The 21,253-nt window shown below is 36.0% G+C and overlaps 1 protein-coding gene across 1 annotated transcript; it reads left to right on the forward strand.

Moving 5' to 3' along the window:
- Positions 1 to 3,501: 3,501 nt before the first annotated feature.
- On the forward strand, positions 3,502 to 6,190 carry LOC145048030 (transcription initiation factor IIB-2-like). Its single transcript, XM_078996411.1, has 7 exons — positions 3,502 to 4,087; positions 4,749 to 4,773; positions 5,064 to 5,193; positions 5,299 to 5,429; positions 5,566 to 5,654; positions 5,748 to 5,824; positions 5,908 to 6,190. Exons 1-7 carry the CDS (start codon positions 3,735 to 3,737, stop codon positions 6,039 to 6,041), a joined length of 939 nt encoding a protein of 312 aa, XP_078852537.1. The 5' UTR covers positions 3,502 to 3,734; the 3' UTR covers positions 6,042 to 6,190.
- The last annotated feature ends 15,063 nt before the right edge of the window (positions 6,191 to 21,253 follow it).

Here is a 21,253-nt window from a genome sequence, read left to right on the forward strand (position 1 = left end):
TAGTCCTATACTAGCATGCTGTTCTACTGAAACTGAAACTGAACAAATAACTTGTATGGGTAATTTGGGAGTACTTACTTGAGCTCGGCTGATCGCATGCACACACCTCTATCTCGTTTTAAAAAAACGATTTCTTTCCTTCTAAGTGCTTTCAAAATTCTTTTTGTAAAACGTTTTTATTTTTATTTTTTTTCTTTTTAAAAAAAAAAATAAAATAAAATCTTTTATTTCCCTTAGTTTGAGTTCAGATACACCCGGAAGTGTATCCGAATCCCTCAAACCAGGGCTCTGATACCAACTTGAAACAACCCAAAAATTTCGTTTTTCGATATAATCAAACCATAATCAGAGTGTCATATAATAAAACCATACGTGATGTATTCCAACATAATAGAAAACACTGTGCGGAAAACTGTATCATACTACGTCAAATCAAAACAAACTAAATCAATCCCAGGCTAAAAGCTAAAGTTGTGGTGTGTGCGATGCCGTCACCCCGAGCTCTTCCCTTTGCTTGCGGAAGTACCTGAAACCAAAACTGAAACTGTAAGCACGAAGCTTAGTGAGCTCCCCCAAACTACCACATACCATACAATAACATATAAACACATATTGGGCCTTGCCCACTGCATCGGGACGAAGCCCGACAACTGCATCGGACCGAAGTCCGGAACGGACTGGGACCTTGTCCCCTGCATCGGACCGAAGTCCGGAACTAACTGCATCGGACCAAAGTCCGGAACCGACTGGGACCTTGTCCCCTGCATCAGACTGAAGTCCGGAACTAACTGACTGAGCATAGCGTAGCATAACATAACAACTAGCATGAACACATATACTACATACTACATCGGGCCGTAGCCCGGAACACATAATACATAGCACACAAATCCTGTCTGAGCCACGAAGGCATCAAACATACTAGCTACTGCATCGGATCAAAGTCCGGAAACTACTGCTAACTGAATGGGCCGGCATTGTGGCCTTAGACCCGTCCCTACTGGAAGGAAACTCACCTCGTAAACTGGCTGCTGAGTGTGTGGCTCTGGAGGCTAACGGCTGCTGCTCCTGTATCTCCCCGGCTACAAGTCCATAAACACACTCAATCAAATACTAAACACTGCACTTGGGTAAAATGACTCTTTTACCCTTGGGTCAAAGTTACTCTCATTTGGACTGACTCGCCGAGTTGGGCCACCCAACTCGCCGAGTCCTACTCTCACTTTTCAATCCTACTCGTTGCTACTCGTCGAGTATGGCATCGACTCGACGAGTACCCTCTTGATCCAAGAACTCAGACAATCTTCATCCGACTCGCCGAGCCGTATGAACATACTCGACGAGTTGTTCTTGATCTTAAGAAGATTGCCTTGGACTCGCCGAGTTGTATGAACAACTTGCCGAGTCCCTCCATTACTGAGTCTACCTTCAACTCGCAGAGTCCACTCTCTAACTCACTGGTTCCACTCAACACTGCTAAAAATGAAGGAATCGGGGACTCGCGACTCAACTCGCCGAGTCGTTCTTCCCGACTCGCCGAGTTGCCGCCATGCAACTGTTTTTCACCGGATTTTGCTTGAATCCAACACATACAAATGATAGATCTGAGTCCAATAAGCTGGTTTACCACGTAAAGTTTCCAACTTTACGTGTACAACACATGAATAAGGGAAAATAAGGCTAAAAGATGCATAAAAGGGATAGATCTAGGGTTAATATGCAAAGTATCCTCATAAAGGCAACAGATCTAGACTATGGGACCTCTCAATGAATAGATCTAAGGATATCTCGGCTTGTTAGGGCATTCATGCAATCATAAGGCTTGGAACAAGCATCAACTAGATCTTAGAAGAGTTCTAATGGAGGTTTAAAGCATAAAACAAGAGGGGAAATCCGAAAATACCTCAAATAACTCAGATTTGCCCTTGGATCTTGGCACTCCACCTCTTCTCCTTGCTCCTTTCTTCTTCTCCTTCTTCAAGCCTTCACAAAATCACACAAAATCACTTACAAACTCTCAAGGATGAACTGGGGTTTTCTCACAGCTTTAGAGGGTGAAGGAGGCGAGAATGGGGGCTATAAGGTGACTTAAATAGTGGGCAACCCGGGGATTTAGGGTTTCACCCAGACGGATGGACTCGCCGAGTCACCAGCTAACACGTGCTTGAAGTCGCGACCCTACTCGGCGAGTCAGGCTATGAACTCGCCGAGTCCCTCTTGCAAAACTTTAAAACAATTACTAATGAATTAACATACCGGGAACGGGTCGTTACACTTGTGAAGATAAATAAGAAGAATACACTAAGTCATAAGATGGAAGATAATACACAAGCAACAAGTGTCATAAGATGGAAGATAATACACAAACAACAAGTGATAATGATGATCAAATTAGGAGGTATGGGGGGGGGGGGGGGGGCAAATAAGAAACGTCCAAGGCATTGGGAAATGTTGGTGTAAGTTGGGATCACGATCCCACTTGAAGATTGCATGATATTCCACGAGGTTGGGAGAAGATCCATGTCTAAAAAGTTAAGATACTAAAACACATCATACTTAAAGAAACATTTAGAAAGAGAAAAAGACTTAGGTGGTCCTGTGGCATGACATGATCAAGATATACGCGTTGAAGACTTAAGGAAGATGTCAAGGGTTTGAATGCGGGAGGGTGTCACATACCAAGTTTATAGAAGTTTCTAAAACCCTTTAGATAACTCTTGAACGTTCAAGAATACCTAAGACTGTGAAAAAAAAAAAAAAAAACTGGAACATGCTAACTTGAAGATGTTAAAATATCATGGAAGTCTATGGAATGGTATGGAACATCTTAGAAAATGATAGAATCCCCGAGAACATCCTAGACTTCTCTAGGACACTAAAGAAAAGTCTAAAACATTACCCTTGTAGATAAGTATATAACTAGATGGAAGAATCTATACAAGTCTTGATATAGACATTGATATAACAATCTAGAGTAGTTAAGAATATAAGAGATCTAGAATCTTTCCAAAAGTAGATGTAAAGTCCCTATAAATAAGGGTGTAGTCATTTGATCCAAACCTAGAGAAACATTTTCTATACTTAGAGTTAGAAGTAATATACATACATGTTTCCTTATCAAAGCCTTATAGCTTTAATATCTTGTTTACTTACGTAGTTGATCCAAATAAATGAAGTTAGCATGATTTAACCAAAAATACGTTAAATGACACACGGTATCAACTAGTCAAAGAATCAATATCGTGACACGAATCAAGTGTAAACAAAACAAAGTTATTTACTATCTATTTATGGAAATAGACAGAAGTATAGTGAAAATTAAAAAACCTAAGGGGACAAACAAATGAAAAGTAGTTTATATAGATAAAAAAAATAGAACCTAATTGAGATTTTTAAACGTACGAATCAAGTGAAAAAAGATCTAATAATAGAAATAAGATATTTGAGATAATAATAAAAATAAGATATTTGAGATAATTTAGTGAGGAAAATATTAATAAATCAATAAATTTCGTAAAAACCACCGCCTAAGAAAATCCCCAGAGAGGCAATCTTTGCCCTTTCGAGTTTTCTCCGTTACTTCACCTTCGGCGGCTCCCCACCAATGTCAGATTGCAAACTCTAAAGAAATCATATGATCTGAAGCTTTATCCACCAAATCTCCAAATTCCCACACCAACCTCAGAGATAATTACATAAATTTGTGCAAAAAAGATAAATTAAATCCTAAAGACATGGCAGATGCGTACTGCTCCGACTGCAGGAAGAGCACCGAGGTCGTGTTCGATCACTCCGCCGGAGACACCGTCTGTTCCGAGTGTGGACTCGTCCTTGAGTCCCATTCCATCGACGAGACGTCCGAGTGGCGTACCTTCGCCAACGAGTCAGGGGATAACGATCCTGTCCGTGTCGGTGGCCCTACCAATGTCCTTCTCAACGACGGCGGCTTGTCAACCGTGATTTCCAAACCTAATGGCGTCACCAGCGATTTCCTGTCATCGTCTTTGGGACGATGGCAGAACCGAGGGTCGAATCCGGATCGGTCTCTAATCATGGCGTTTAAAACAATCGCAACGATGTCTGACAGGTGTGATTCTTACAGTAAATTTTATCTGTATACGTCTGCTTGAAATTGTGATTATTTAGGGTTCTGTTTAGTCCCGAGGTTATTGAAAATTTGGTAATTTATATTTTGAAACTTCATCAGGATCCAGAGATGCTAGGGCAAGATGAAACCTTTTTTGATTTATATATTGAAGGTATAGGGTTTCTATATGAGTAGCCAATGGAAACCCATGGACCAAAATTTAACAATACGATTTTGATCGATAACTATAGGCAAAATTGAATTATACCTTAAAACAACTGAAAGTGAATTTTGCCATTTTCATAGGACATTCAAAAATGGAAATGTTTGAAATTGTCATGGAGCACATGGACTAATAACTATGCAAGAAACATCTAAATCTAACCTATGAAAGCTTCTTACTTGTTTAATAACAATTCAAACACCTTGATTAGTCTTGGCATTTGATTTCTTAAATCGAACAATCATCTTGCCAAAATACAGAGTTTCCCCATTTTTCTGCATAAATAATTTTGGTTTCTGTCCTCTATACAATTCATCTCCCTCTTTAGGAATTACAGGTTCATACATATCTTATCTTGTTCCAACATTCTTGCATATACCCATGTCATTTCCATTTTCAGCACTTTATAGTATCTAATGCATTTCATTTGTCATTCAGGTTAGGCCTTGTTGCAACAATTAAGGTATGCAATTGCTATCAATTACAATATATAGCCAGTTGTCTACAAAAAGGTTTGACTTTGACAATTGACCCATATACCCAAAGTTACACACTAACCTAATAACCTCTGTATCAACTATCAACTTAAAACCACAATGACATTGTAACTCTCATAATTAACAGCCTCACAATTCTTACTTCCTAATTTCTATGATTCTATCCATGTTTTATTAGTTATTACTCATTACAATCTTTCATAATCATATTCATACCCTTTTTTTCATAGAATTCTTATTGGTTTTATACAAATAGGATCGAGCAAATGAGATATTCAAGAAAGTAGAAGATCAAAAATCAAGTAGAGGAAGAAACCAAGATGCAATCTTGGCTGCTTGTCTTTACATTGCATGTCGCCAAGAAGATAAGCCACGAACTGTAAAGGGTATTACAAACCTTTTGTTTTCTTTTTTTTTTTTAAAAAAAGTTGGATGCTTCATATGTCTCTGTGTATATGAATGAGATTTCTCTGAACATTTGTTCAAAATAGAAATCTGTTCGGTTGCTAATGGAGCAACAAAGAAGGAAATTGGTCGTGCAAAAGAATACATTGTCAAACAACTTGAGCTTGAAATGGGTCAATCTGTAGAGATGGGGACTATACATGCTGGTGACTTTATGGTCAGTTTCTTCTTCATTTTTTTCTTTTAATTTATAAAACTGAACCATTCAGTGCTGAATGATTCTAACCTCTTAATGGTTCAGAGAATTAGTTTCTAACTTGTTTGGGTTCTTGTGTTTTCTTTTTTTCATTCAGAGGCGTTTTTGTTCCAATCTTGGTATGACAAATCAGACTGTTAAAGCTGCACAGGAATCTGTCCAAAAGTCTGAGGAGTTTGATATAAGGTAATTGGGAAATATGAAATATCTGTATTTAAGTTTCAATCTTTTTGATCAAGTCATTGAAAATAGTGGTTAAAATCTAAAATGTTTTTTCAGGAGAAGTCCAATCTCTATTGCTGCAGCTGTTATTTACATAGTAACTCAACTTTCTGATGATAAAAAGCCACTCAAAGGTAAAATTCCACTCTTTTGAGTTGATATTATTAACATTTGAATGATATGTAGTTGACATTATTAACATTTGAATGATGTGTAGATGTGGCACTTGCAACTGGAGTTGCAGAAGGGACAATCAGAAACTCATACAAGGATCTTTATCCTCATTTGGTTAAAATAATACCAAGTTGGTATGCCCAAGAAGAAGATCTTAAGAACCTTTGTAGCCCTTGATCTTGTTCGTGTTTTCCACAAGTTTTAAAGCCTTCATTTTTTTTTTTTTTTTTCAAACAAGAGTTTACCTCATGTACCGATTCAATAGTGGATTAGTTTATTGTTCAAGACATTCTTATTTGAAAAAATGTGCAAGTTGTTGTACACCATCTTTTGTTTTGTGATTGTACTTTTGAATTTTTAGGGTTGTACTTTCTTAGAAAAGTGAATGTAAACTACAAATCTTGAAAAACGAAATTAGTACATTATTGTATATTGTTGGTGGAAATCTTAAAAAGGATAGTGAATAGGTATTCAGATTTTTTTTTTTGAGTAAATTACTTGGTTTGGGATGATAACTTGCTTGTTTGGTTTGTAACCCCTTTTCTAAGTTAGACAATCCCTATAGAGATATGCTTTTGACGTTTACGTGTGGATTTCGGATATGGGTTTTTGTTTGACGTTTTCAAGGTTTTGAATACGAGATATGCTTTTGATGTTTGGTTTCATATGTGGTTTTGATTTCATGTTTCAAATATGATATTGTTTTTAGGCTTAAGGTTTGATTTCAACTTTGAATATGATTTTGGGATGGTGATCGGTGGTGAACACTGGTAATTGACGGTGGTGGATGGTGGTTGTTCAAAGTGAATGGTGATGATTTAGTGGTAGTTGGATCTTTGAACAATAAGGGTGTGGGTGGATATTGAGTTGATTTAGTGGTTGTTGGATCTTTGAACAACAAGGGTGTGGGTGGATATCGAGTAAGATCAATGGGTCCTATATATAAAAAACAAAAGAAAAGATATAAATAAATAACTAAAATATATATATATATATATATATATATATATATATATATATATATATATATATATATATATATATATATATATACACACGGACAAAATATGCAACAAATTAAAGTTTGAAGGACCATATAACTAAAAAAGAGTTACGGACTACACACGTAGACCCCAAGTGTAATTTATTTTCTTTCATTTTCTTTTTCTAACAATATATATATATATATATATATATATATATATATATATATATATATATATATATATATATATATATATATATATATATATATATATAGATGTTCAAATGTTCTTGACATCTGCCCGTAAATACAAATCTGGACCAACGGATGGAATAAAATCAATGATCTTGATCTGAGGGTATATGATATTAAAATAATTTAACATGCACCATATAATCACATAAATTTCAACATAAGGGTATTTTGGTCAATTAACCTGTATTAAAAAAGGAAATTTTCAGATTTTAAGGGATAATTAATACCCTTATTTTTAAAAATCTGAATTTTTTAAGTTTAATTCAAATATAATTTTTAATAATATCCGATTTCATTCTGTTAGAATGACATAAAAATCAACCATAAACTAGTAAATATATTTTTGATTTTATTCTTGCAGAATATGATTATATTCAATATTTATATATATTAACATGCTTAAAGAATTATAGAACATATTATCAACACTAACATTTTATAAAGAATACATGTCTTTTTGCACTAATAATATATCAAATAATTACATTGTATGATTGTGATACAAAGAACATTCTTGAATAATAACAAAATTCTGAAAGAATAACAAGTGTAATTCTTTAAAACATAACAAGATTCTTAAAATGTGAGTGTGATCAATCTTTGATTCATTCTTCAAGCATTTCCTATCATGTCTTCAAACCATTCTTCAATCAATTCCTATAAAAAAAATGCAACAAAAACTAAGAATGGTTAAAAAAATATCGTATTCTTTAAGAATGACTTTACTGAACCTACTCATTTTGTGGAAAAATATCATAGGAAATCTATTACAAAAAAGGCAAACACAAATTCTGAAAGAATCATTAACTCTAAAGTGCAATTACCATTACTGCACTACCATTATTCTGATAGAATATATATATGCCATTTTAAATTTTAGCAGAATGCATACAATATTTTAAATTGGCAATGTGGGTTGTAATTCTGATAGAATATAGCAAACATTAAAAAATTGTAACTTATTCTAATAGAATGTAGTCTTCAAAGTATAAATTTTGATAGAATATAGTAAACATTAAAAAAATGTAATTTACTCTAACAAAATGTAATCTTCAAATCAATATATTCTAACAACAATTCACGTGGATGCCGAATCTGATGGAAATTTTGGAAATTCCATTCCCTTCACTTTTATTCATCAAAACGCCATTTTTAGAGAAATTTAGATTCCAATTCCACTACATTCCTTTAGAATCGGTGAGCCAAACACGCCCTAATTGTTTAATATAACTCAAGTATTCAATTAGAAAGTGATAATGGAAATTCTGATTAGTGATTTCTGTATCTGATAATGATAATTGATATTCAATTACAAACTGATAATTCAACTCAGTTACTCAGTAACCGAAATTCTGATTTCGACATTCAATTACCAACTGATAATTCAACTCAAGTATTCAATTAATCGTCTACTTACCTGATTAACATAATAGAAAAGAATAGAATAGCATGATCGAACACTTCACAAAATCGCTATTCGTTGCTGCTATTGATACGTGAATGATCGATAAACCTCTAGCACATCTCCCCTTCTACGGTAGCCCAAAACCTCCGAAACCCCGCTGAATAGCAGGGACCAATGCTGAGAAAACGAGAGGGAGGATAAATCGCTGTAGACGTGATCGGCTAGGGTTTTTTTTCACTAGATTTTGACTACATCCCATATTTAAAGGAATAATAAAGAACATATTAATTATCTACCATATTTAAGTATGCCAAGATTACTATGATACCCTTAAATGATTTATTTAATAATTAATTATTTCCTGAATTCTTATTGGTGCACACAGGCACACAATAGTTGTCAAAAACATTTGAACCTCTCTCTCTCTCTCTCTCTCTCTCTATATATATATATATATATATATATATATATATATATATATATATATATATATATATGTAAAGGTTCAAATGAGAACAAAAAAGATTAGGAATCAATAAATGTATATTTATAAAATAGAATTTTTGTTTATCAATTATTAAAAAAGATAAATAGCATTATTGTAAATAAAGACAACTCCCAACCTAGTTTTATAAGCAAATATATCATATCTAGAAAGTAGATTTGATACACTTCTCATTTTTGGTAAAGTGCAAATATGAAACTATCTTTTCCTCCTTCCTTCTACCACCGACAGCCACCTCCCACATCCGTTGTCGCCGTCACCGGTGACACCGCCATCGTCGTCGCCGCGACCGACGACACTGCCATCGTCGTTGTGACTCTCGCTGATGTGTTCTAATACCGCTCCTGCTTGTTGTTGTTGAATTTCGACCAACAGTGGTCATTTTTGCATCAGATCTGACATGAAGCACCACTTCCAATGCTTTCTAACACTAAATTTGCGTATGTTATTCTCTGATTTTCAGTGAAACCACCAAATCTGCCGCCTCTATATCTTTCAATCTATTTTATAGGTGATGAGGCTTTTAGATCTGAAGTGTTTCGGTCCAGATCTACGTTCTCCGATGATAGATCTAAGATCTTCGGTGGCAAATCTATGATTTTCGTCTGTAGATCTAGTATTTACGTCTTCAAATCTATGAGTTTCAGTGACATTAAGTGACTAGATCTAAAATCTCCGTTAGCCTCCTCTACCGTTGTTGCCCTGTCGCTCTGGTGAAACACCGCTAACTTTTCTCCATATCTATCTCTTCTCTCTGATCTCCGGTGAAACATCACCAGATCAAGTATGACGATTTTTGTATTATTTATTATTTTTTTATTTTGATTTTGTTAAGCTGTTAATTTAAAGTTTTTACTACCATTAAAATCATGATAAAATTATCAATGATATTAGTATGATATATGTTCTAAAAAAAGAAAAAAAAACAAACAAAGAAAGAAAGATAAGACACAAAAATACGCTGTATCCCCCTATCTGTTGTTGCCTTGTCGGCATAATGAGAATGAAAATGGATGCGCTTTTATTTCTTTTACTTGTTGCGTCTCATGCCACAACCCATACACAAAACCATGATGGGCTTAATATTGGACATTAAATTATAGTTGCTCCAAAATGAGAAATGTGATGTATTAAACAACTAAATATAATTTTTAAGTTGTTTTAAAAAAAAATTGTGTATTTAACTTTTTTTAAACTGTGAATTGTGATGTTTTAATGGTTTAATGTTTCAATTATTGTTTGATTCTATTAAAGTTAGTTTTCACTTTATTAATAAAAAATTATAAATTTTAAATTGTAAATGAATAATTTTTTTATAAGTTTTAAGTTGTGAATTCAAGTTTCTTTTCTTATTCATTATAATATTTTAGTAGAATTGTTGTTCACAATTTAAGTTTTTTTGTTGCTATGATGCGAATTGTATCTAAAATATGTTATTTTGTAGATGTTTTCTCAAATAATGTGAATTTAGTTTTTTTTTGTTATTTTTGTTATTATTATTTTTTATTTTTTTAAGTTGTGACTTGTGATTTTTTAATGTTTCATAAATTGTTTAGCCGTGTTAATGTTAGTTTTAACTATTATTAACAAGGTTCTAAATAACGTAAGGCGTGACTTGACGGCAATGTCAAGCCTGAAGCTTTTCCGAGCCTTGTCGAGTCATGACGTTTGTAAGGCGTGACTTAAGGCGACAATTTCTATATAATTAATATTTTTATATGTATTTTTAACTAGTATGCATTTTTATACACATATATGAGTTAATGCGGCGTTTTGACAAAGCTTGGCGGTAGGTGCAAGCCTTGGAGTCGTGGTGCGCCATGGCGAAGCCATGGCGAACTTTTTAGAACCTTGATTATTAATAAGAAAATATAAGTTTTATGTTGTGAATATATAAATTTTTATTGATTTTAATTTGGGAATACATGATTTTTTATAAGTTTTTTAAATTGATCTAAATATCTTTTTATAGAGCATACAAGGTGTTTGATTAAGCTATAAATCAGAGTCCTGAAATGTTTTATTAAATTGTAAATTTGTGTGGTGCAGACAAGGTGTGCTCAACAAATCAAGTATGTTTTTAAGTTGTGAATAGAGTCCTAAACTACTTTATTAAATTGTGAATGAAATTCTTGAATTATAAGTTTATGTTGAGAATTTGGGTTTTGAGTGTATATTTTTTGTGCATTAAGCTGTGAATTTACTATATTAAGCTGTGAGTTTTGTGTATTAAACTTTGAATTAACTTTATTAAGCTGTGAATTGGTTGTATTAAATTGTGAATTAAATGTATTAAGCAAGGCATTGACTGTATTAAGCTGTTAATTTTTTATGATTTTTTTTGCTTCTAAAATATGAGACTGAAAACATTATACACAAATATAATTTTATCTAGTTTTGAATAAAATATGCAAAATTTAATTTGCGAATATTTAGGTAAATAAACTTTGAAGGAAACACTAGCCTATAGATATTAAGGCATAAATATAAGTTTTAAGTGAATGTATAATTTTTGTATATTAAACAGTGAAATTTATATATTAAGTTGTGAAATTATGTGTACAAAACTGTGAATTGACCTTTTTAAGATGTGAATTTAAAAAAAAAAAAATTGTTACAATATGAGTGATTTTTGTAAGTATGTTTATATTGATTTTCTTGTAAATATATTTATTTTTTGTGTTGTATAAATATGTAAGAATATATCAGTTTTTATAATTAATTTGGATTGAATGATGATTGCATCAGTGGCACAAGTGGTAGGTAGCGGCATGTGGTAGTTAGTGATGGTGCACACATGGTGTTTGATGAAATGACAAAAAATTTAGAAAGTCATTAAGCTGTGAATATGTGTTTTTATGTAATAATTTATGAATATGTAAGTTATTAAGTTGTGAATGTGTATTTTTTATGCACCAATTAGTAATTAGTATCTAACATATTGAATTAAGTTGAGAATCAGTGTTTGAAATGTTTTATTAAAATGTGAATTTGATTTTTCTATCCAGATCTAATTTTTGAGGGATGTTGGCGATGTGGTTGGTGGTAGCGATGGTTGAGTAAGGATATGTTGCATTTCTCACTCATCTTCTTCGATGATTTCAGATAAATTATCCACTTTTATGATTCATGTATATGTTATTCCTCGGATGTTTGCTTTTGAAATATGAGATAATTTATGTATGTATTAATTGTGAATGATATATGAGATTATACTTGTAAATGAGCTTTGAATGTATTGTATTAAACTGTGAATTTTTTTTGTATTAATATGTGAATTTTATTGACAGCTTAATATATTAAATTCATAATTTTGTTTTTTTAATCCTTTTCTGATTTTTTAGGGAATGATGTTGTTGGTGTTGACATTGATCTTTGTGGTGACGATGGTTGATGGCAACGAATGGTAGACTGGTACTTGGCAGTGTTAATGGTGGCGATAGTGGAAGAGTAATGATATTTTCTATTTCTCACTCATCATCTTCATTGATTTAAGATAAGTTATCCTTTTTTTATGATTCACGTATATATTTTTCTTTTGATGTTTGCTTATGAAGTATGAGATAACTTATGTATGTATTAAAATATAAATGAGTTTTTCATACACTAAAATATGATATTATACTTGTAAATAAGTTGTGAATATATTATATTAAACTGTGAATTTGCTGTGTTAAGCTGTAAATTTGTTTACAGCTTAGTATAATAAATTCACAATTTAATAGATAAAAATGCCTCTAGGTATGAACATATAACTGTTAGTATTAAGTTAAAAAAATATAGCCGTGCATATATATTTTTTGTGGATTAAACTATGAATTACTGTATTAAGCTGTGCATTTTATGTATTAAACTGTGAAATTATTGTATTAAGCTGTGAATTGACTGTATTAAGATTTGAAATTTTTATGAATTTTGTATTTGCTTCTGAAATATGAGAAGAAAGAATCATTATACATTTATATGATTTTCTCTAATTTTAACAAAATTATATAAAATTTAAATTGTGAATATTATGTACATTAAATTTTGAAAAACACCAACCGTTAGATCTAAATGTAGAAATGTATGTTTTAAGTTAAGAATATGATATTTTTATATATTAAAGTTTTAATTTTTTATATTAAGATTTAAATTTTATATATTAAACGATAATTGAGTATATTAAATGATGAATTGACTACATGTTGCTGTGATTTTTTTAATAATTTTTGTAATATAATATGAATGATTTATGTAAAAAAAAATTTGTATTAATTTGTTGTAAATATATTTATTTTTAATGTTATATAAGTATGTAAGAATGCCTTAGTTTTTATAATTATTTTGCATTAAATTCAAAATGGATGAATAAACCAGTTTATTAAACTATGAATGTAGTATTTAACATGTCATTGTCTGACTTTATATGCAGATCTCATTTGGAAGAAAAAGCTGTTGCAATGTTGGCGCAGGTTTGTTGGTGGCGGCATTTGGTGGCGGTAAAGTTTGGGTTTGATTTCTATGAATTTGAGAATAGTGTAAAATAAGTTCTGTTAAGTTGTGAATTTTATGTATTAAACTGTAAATTGTAACGCCCGCAGATCCGGGCTAGTCAATTTAGAGGCAATAAGTGTCGAAAATGACTTTTCGACAAATGATTATTTAGAATAAATAATCTTAACCAAGTTGTAGAATATGTCTCAAGGTTTTCATACATATAAAGAACGCCGAAATCCGAGTTATAACGAAGAAGTTATGACCCGTTGAAGTTTCGCGACGGAAACGGCATGATACCGGGAAGCGTAAATAGTGAATTTACGATAGAGCGAGATTTAGCCTTAGCAATCTAAACGAAAGTCGTAGAATATGTTAAACTAAGAACATCGATAAAAAGAACGCCTAAATCTAACTTCGTATGAAGAAGTTATGATTTTTCGAAGTTTCGGATTAGTAGTGTACAACCTGAAATTCGAATGTTAGATCGAGTGGTTTTTAGCCGACACGACCTAAATGAGAATCAAATATCTCGTTAAAAGTAGCGTAACGAGAAAAAGATGGGCGAAAACGGACGTCGGATGAAGAAGTTATGAGGATTTAACGGACCAATCCTGTCCCGTCCTGTTAATAATATAAAATTTAAAATCGAGTCAAAATTAGCCAATAAAGTCTAAACGAAAGTTGTAGAGTACGTTCCCACCTTCGCGTGGATATAAAGAACGTCAAAAATGGAGTTCGTATGAGAAAGTTACAAATTTTTAAAGATTAAACTTGAATTTGCAAAGCTGTTGCTAGATGCGATGACGTGGCCAAATCTCAGGCGTCGCTTGCTGAGCACGGTCTCACTTCGGATGAAGGACACATCACCCTCGCATTACGCCCAGTGTCCGAGCTTGGAACGCGCCGCATACGTGAACCCCTCCTCGGTCCAGCTTCGCCCACATCGCCCCAGCAGATCATCGACACGTCGGTATGGCTTCGGAAGTACGCGCTGCGTACTTCAGATCTACGCCCCACGTAGTGAAGACCCTCGCAGCTATAAAAGGAGGTCGAGGCTGCCCGCATTTTTCACACCAAAATCCTTTCTCTCTCTAATTTGTTTATCTCTCTAGCCTATTTTGAGCCCCTAAACCCTAGATAAAACCCCTAGCACCCTAAGGAAGTCCCGAGGCTCCCGGAGTCCGTAGAAAAAGGGTCTTTCGGTTTCGAAACGCTGCTCCAAATAAAGTTCCGGTTTTCGATAAAATTCGTTGTAAGTGTGCTATACTTACGCAACTTTTAATATAGCTTTCAAATAATTATAGGAATGTTACTAGGTCCTTAAAATAATTATTTGGGCTATTATTATAAATTATATTGAGTGTTATTTAACACTTATATGATAATAATAATAGTTAGACTATTAATTTGTCACGGTTATCGTTAGACTAAACCTGTAACACCCCAAAAATACGAGCCAAAAATTTCATTTTTGAAAACATGTATTTAGCAAAACATTCGAATTAAAACGTTTACTGATCATAACATTTTATAAAGATATCACGTGTCTGGAAAACATTTCATAAAAACATAATAATGTCAGAGTACAAATCCCCAGGAAGATCTCATGATGCGGAATACGAAGCATGTGTGTGATGGACCGCTACCGTGCCAGCTCTTTCCCCTTTGAAGAAGAGGTACCTGAAACCAAAACTGAAAACTGTAAGCACGAAGCTTAGTGAGTTCCCCCATCATACCGCATACCATACAATCACATATCATACATATTGCCAGGCATTTCTGGGGTGCTCGACCTACCCGGTACGGCCATTCTGGGGTGCCGACCTACCCGTTTCAAGCCGTTCTGGGTGCTGACTACCCATGTCAAGCCATTCTGGGGTGCTGACTACCCTTTGGTCCTAACGACCGAACCTCGGGGACTATTTCACCCCTACTGCTACTATCACATATATCATAACATAACATATTATCAAACATATCTGGGGTGCCTGAACTACCCTTCGGTCCTAGCAACCGAACTCGGGGACTAGTCCCCTCCTATTACCTCTATCGCATATAACGTAAAAAGCCAACATGCAAACATATCATCATATACTGTCAGACGTATTTGGGGTTTCTGACTACCCTTCGGTCCTAACAACCGAACTCTACTGTCACACCCCAAAACCAAGAATGGCGGAAATGTTCTGGGGCGGAGGACGTCATGTAAAGTATCACAACACAGTAAATGTAAATAAGCAAACAACATCATCCATTGCATTAAATATATATAATTTTAATACAAGCGTGTTCCGTACAGTTTTAGACACCAAAAATACAATTTAAATCAAAATAGTATGATGAGTCTTGAATGCGCTCCATCTTCTCAAAAGCTAGCATCGGTACCTGACTACTGATAACCTGAGAATACAAGTTATTTTGAAAGAGTTTATCAGCATTAAGCTGGTGAATTCATAAGTATTTTAGTGTCGAGGTTTGTTATCAAAACGTTTGAACCTGTCGCAAGTATGAGTTGTAAATGTATGTAAGTGTTTGTAAAAGTTTGAATCTCTCAGAAAAACCTATATTTTCTGTTAAAGTAGCCCTCTACCAAGGCTTAACTGTTTTGTATGCTCGTTTGATGTAAAAGTGTGTAATTTCCCAAGTGTAACTATCATTTAACAAAATATAGTTTGTACATTAAAGTTTAAGTGAGGTTATCACCAAAATGTAATGGGTAAATTATTGTAGTACTGTAGTTTTGTTTTATATGAACTACTACTGTACTAACTACCTTAAACCGGGTTTATATTAAGGTATCATGTGATAAATTGCACCATACTATCGACTGGTAACATCGACAACGTATAGTCGAAAAATAAGGTATGACGTTTGGCACCCGCAGACCTGTCGGTCCCACTGTAGCTAGCAGCGAGGTGTAGGATAGTCAATCCAGTATAGATCTATACGCAAACTCACGCTCTCCCTCCAAGAGACCCTGGCTACAACTCAGGTCATGTCAATTAAGACATGCTCCCATACAGTGGATCACAATTGTTAACGTATTCGTGTATATGCAATATAATGTTACTTGTTCTAGTATCGTTGTATATGTTCTCTTAGTAATAAGTATTGACTCCTGAATGAACTGACTCGTTGATCTAGAAATTGTAGTAGTATGATCCCGTGTTACCCCGATGGTAACTTACTAATGATGTGCTGATAAGTATGAATATGGAAGTACTTTTATGTCTATACATGTATATATGATATATAACTAATATTGAAACGACCCTCGGATGGTCACCCGAAATTCCACCAGACCACATCCAAATCGAGGAAAAGGAAATAGGAGGGGTATACATATATGGGCATGCAAATTTATAGGTAGTAAAACAAAGTTTACAATAAAGCATTTGATAAGTAAAAGAGTTTGTAAAACATTTTGAAGTAAAACAGTTTGAACAGTGATAAAATCATTGGTTTCCTAGTTATTAATCACATGTGATTAATGCAATCACATGTGATCGAAGCAATAACTATAAGTGTTTAACTTGTATTCCCCCTATAAAGTATTTAAAACATTTAAAAGCATTTCAAAGGTTGAATAAAGGGGTATGAACTCACTTGGAAGCTTGAAGATAGCGAGATCGAAAACCGGGCAGAGTTTCGTCTCGGGAAACGGATTTTTCTCGGGATTCTCGGGAATCTCGGGAGTAAAATCGACCCTCGGGACTTGAGCAAAAAGACCAGAGCTTCGGGTTTGAACGGGCACGGAAATCGAGGCAAGATCGTGAGAGAAAGAGAGAAAATGAACAAATTTTTCGGAAAGGCTCGCATCCCTTTTATAGGGGTGCTGAACCGCCTCCGAACGCGGGGCGTACGGGCGTACGCAGCGCGTACCCGTACGTCATCGCTTACGTATTTCGGATGGGGCGGGTCGGATGGGACAGCGGGTCGGGTAGCTTCGCATAGGGCGACGTGGACGATCCGAGGCCGTGCCCTCGAGTACGCGGGGCGTACGAGGGTACGCGGTGCGTACCTCGGCCCTAGGCTGACTCCTCTTCGGATAATACCGAATTTTGAATAAAAATTATATATAAATTATTTATCAAACTTCAAAAATTCATATCTCCTTCATACGAACTCCGTTTTCGACGTTCTTTATATCCCCGCGAAGGTGAGACTACGATCTACAACTTTCGTTTAGATTCCATTGGCAAATTCCGAAATTATTTTTATTATTTATTTATTAAAATGACGTGATTAAGGAATTTCTTTAAAAATTCATATCTTCTTTATCTGACGTCGGTTTTTGCCAGACTTTTTACCGTTGAAATACCATTGCCGAGACCTTCGATTCTCGTTTAGGTCATTCCGGCCAAATGTCGCTCGATCTCCGTTTCGAGTTTTTAGCTGTCTGTTGCTAAGCTGAACTTGGAAAAATCATAACTTCAATATACGAAGTCGGATTTGGGCGTTCTTTTTACGTACGATCATGGTTTAATGATATTTAAACATAGAAGAATTTAAATAGAAACTTTTTGGACATTTTATTATCAAAGTTAATTTTATTAACTCAAAAATGTTTACAATACTTGACCTATTAGGCCATTACAAAGAGTTGAAATATCGGGTTGTCATATCATCCCCCCGTTAGAGGGAATTTCGTCCCGAAATTCAAAGTAAGAGAACACTCGTGGATTAGGGAAACAGATGTGGGTACTTGCATTGCATCTAATCTTCACGTTCCCATGTGAATTGAGGTCCCCGCTTAGCGTTCCAGCGAACCTTCACGATGGGTATGCGACTTTGTTTTGTTTGCTTGACCTCTCGGTCCATGATTTCTACTGGTTCTTCCACAAAATTGAGGCTCTCGTTGATCTCGATCTCGTCGAGTGGGATTACGAGAGTCTCGTCGGATAGACACTTTTTCAAGTTAGATACGTGGAATGTAGAATGTACGTTACAAAGTGCGCCTGGTAGATCGAGTTTGTAAGCTACGGGGCCGACTCTTGCAAGAATTTCGAAAGGCCCTATGTACCTCGGATTAAGCTTCCCACGCTTGCCGAAGCGTATCAAGCCCTTCCAGGGTGAGACTTTGAGAAGGACTCGGTCTGCCACCTGAAATTCCAAAGGTTTCCTTCGTTTATCTGCGTAGCTCTTCTGTCGGTCTCTAGAGGCTTTCAATCGTTCACGGATTTGAACGATTTTCTCTGTCGTTTCCCGAATGATCTCCGGACCGGTGAGAGTACTGCCGGAAGCTTGGCCCCTGGCTAATTGGGTATCACCCACTTCAGCCCAGCACAGAGGGGATCTGCACTTTCGGCCGTAGAGAGCTTCAAATGGAGCAACCTTGATGCTCGTGTGATAACTGTTATTATAGGAAAACTCGACAAGGGGTAAATGAGTATCCCATGCCTTCCCAAAGTCAATCACGCATGCTCGCAACATATCTTCCAGAGTTTGGATGGTCCTCTCACTCTGTCCGTTGGTCTGCGGATGGTAGGCTGTGCTCATGTCCAGCCTTGTTCCTAGGGAATGTTGCAGTGATTGCCAGAATCTTGAGGTGAACCTACTATCTCTATTGGAGATAATGGATATAGGCACACCATGTAGCCGTACGATTTCCCTAATGTATGTCCTAGTCAATTTCTCCATCTTGTCGGTTTCTTTGATAGGTAGGAAATGTGTAGACTTGGTCAATCTATCGACGATGACCCATATGGTATCAAGTCCACCCACTGTCTTGGGCAACTTGGTTATGAAATCCATAGTGATCCGCTCCCACTTCCATTCTGGGATCTCTGGTTGTTGTAATAAACCAGAGGGCTTCTGGTACTCGACCTTAACCTTTGCGCAAGTAAGGCATTTACTCACGAAGGTAGGAATCTCTGCTTTCATATTAGGCCACCAGTATAGCTTTTTAAGATCCAGATACATCTTATCTGAACCTGGGTGGACGGAATACCGAGTGTTGTGCGCCTCGGTCATGACCAAGTCTCGGAAACCACCGTGTTTCGGTGTCCAGATCCGATCCATGAAATATAAGGCTCTGTCACCCTTGGCTTCTAAATTCTTGTCCATTCCTCTGAGGGATTCACTTGTCACCTTTTCAGGTTTCATGGCTTCAAGTTGGGCCGCCTGAATTTGATTAGACAAGTGTGAATGGATCGTTATTGACAATGACTTGATTTTGCGACCAGAATATTCCTTCCGACTTAGGGCGTCTGCTACTACGTTGGCTTTACCCGGATGATAACGAATATCGCATTCGTAATCACTGAGTAGCTCGACCCACCGTCGTTGTCTCATGTTGAGCTCCTTTTGATCGAAAATGTGTTGTAAACTCTTGTGGTCGGTAAAGATAGTGCTCTTCGTTCCATACAAGTAATGTCTCAAGATCTTCAGAGCAAACACCACTGCTCCTAGTTCAAGATCGTGGGTCGTGTAGTTAACCTCGTGTGTCTTCAACTGCCTCGAGGCGTAGGCGATGACCTTACCTCGCTGCATCAGGACACATCCGAGCCCTTGATTCGATGCATCGCAATAGACTACGAAGTCTTCTATTCCTTCGGGAAGGGATAGCATTGGTGCGGTGCACAAGGCTCGTTTGAGCGTTTGGAATGCTCTTTCTTGTTTCTCTTCCGAGTCAAAGGCCACGCCTTTCTGGGTTAGGGTCGTAAGAGGTTTCGCTATTCGGGAGAAGTTCTGAATGAATCTGCGGTAGTAGCCAGCAAGACCTAGAAATTGACGAATTTCTGTCGGCATCTTAGGTGCTGACCAGTTCTCAATGGCTTTAATTTTGGATGGGTCCACGTGGATTCCCTCTTCGCTTACCACGTGTCCTAAGAATTCGACTCTCCGGATCCAAAATTCACATTTCTTGAACTTCGCATAAAGCTTCTCTTTTCGTAATGTCTCTAGAACTTGTCGCAGGTGATCACCATGCTCTGTCTTACTTCGGGAGTAGATCAGGATGTCGTCAATGAAAACGATGACGAACTGATCCAAATAAGGTCGGCATACTCTATTCATCAGATCCATGAAGACTGCGAGCGCATTGGTCAATCCGAATGGCATCACCACGAACTCGTAATGTCCGTAACGAGTTCGGAAGGCTGTCTTCGGCACATCCTCCTCTAGCACTCGTAACTGGTGATATCCGGATCTCAGATCAATCTTAGAAAAATAGTTCGCCCCTTGCAGTTGGTCGAATAGATCATCTATGCGAGGCAAAGGGTAACGATTCTTGACCGTTAGTTTGTTGAGTTCTCTGTAGTCAATACACATACGGAATGATCCGTCTTTCTTCTTAACGAACAAGACCAATGCTCCCCAAGGTGAGAAGCTTGGTCTTATGAAGCCCTTGCTGAGCAGTTCGTTAAGTTGACCAGAGAGTTCCTGCATCTCAGCTGGTGCTAAGCGGTAGGGCGACTTGGCTACTGGGGTAGCTCCTGGGACTAAGTCAATTCTGAACTCGACCTGTCGTTGCGGAGGTAACCCGGGTAGTTCTTCTGGGAAAATGTAGGGGAAGTCGCTCACTACAGGGATGTTCTTTAGTTCTTTCGTTTTGAGGCTCGTGTCGACGACGTGAGCAAGGAATGCATGGTATTCCTTACGCAGATACTTCTGTGCTTGAATACTTGATATGATGCGAAGACTTGCACCGGGTTTGTTGCCATAGACTATAAGAGTTTCGTTAGACGGAAGGTTTAGACGGACTACTTTCTTGTAGCACATGATGTCAGCGCGGTGAAGGCTTAACCAATCCATGCCAA

Source organism: Lactuca saligna, chromosome 5, assembly GCF_052625555.1.
Source record: "Lactuca saligna cultivar CGN05327 chromosome 5, ASM5262555v1, whole genome shotgun sequence".
Classification (NCBI taxonomy): Eukaryota; Viridiplantae; Streptophyta; class Magnoliopsida; order Asterales; family Asteraceae; genus Lactuca; species Lactuca saligna.

What these genes read in the sequence shown, in the direction of transcription:
- LOC145048030 (XM_078996411.1), top strand. Translation starts at nt 3,735, where the DNA reads ATGGCAGATGCGTACTGCTCCGACTGCAGGAAGAGCACCGAGGTCGTG. An exon ending in TACATGCTGGTGACTTTATG is followed by an intron (nt 5,430 to 5,565) that starts GTCAGTTTCTTC and finishes TTTTTCATTCAG; the next exon opens with AGGCGTTTTTGTTCCAATCT. An exon ending in TCTGAGGAGTTTGATATAAG is followed by an intron (nt 5,655 to 5,747) that starts GTAATTGGGAAA and finishes ATGTTTTTTCAG; the next exon opens with GAGAAGTCCAATCTCTATTG.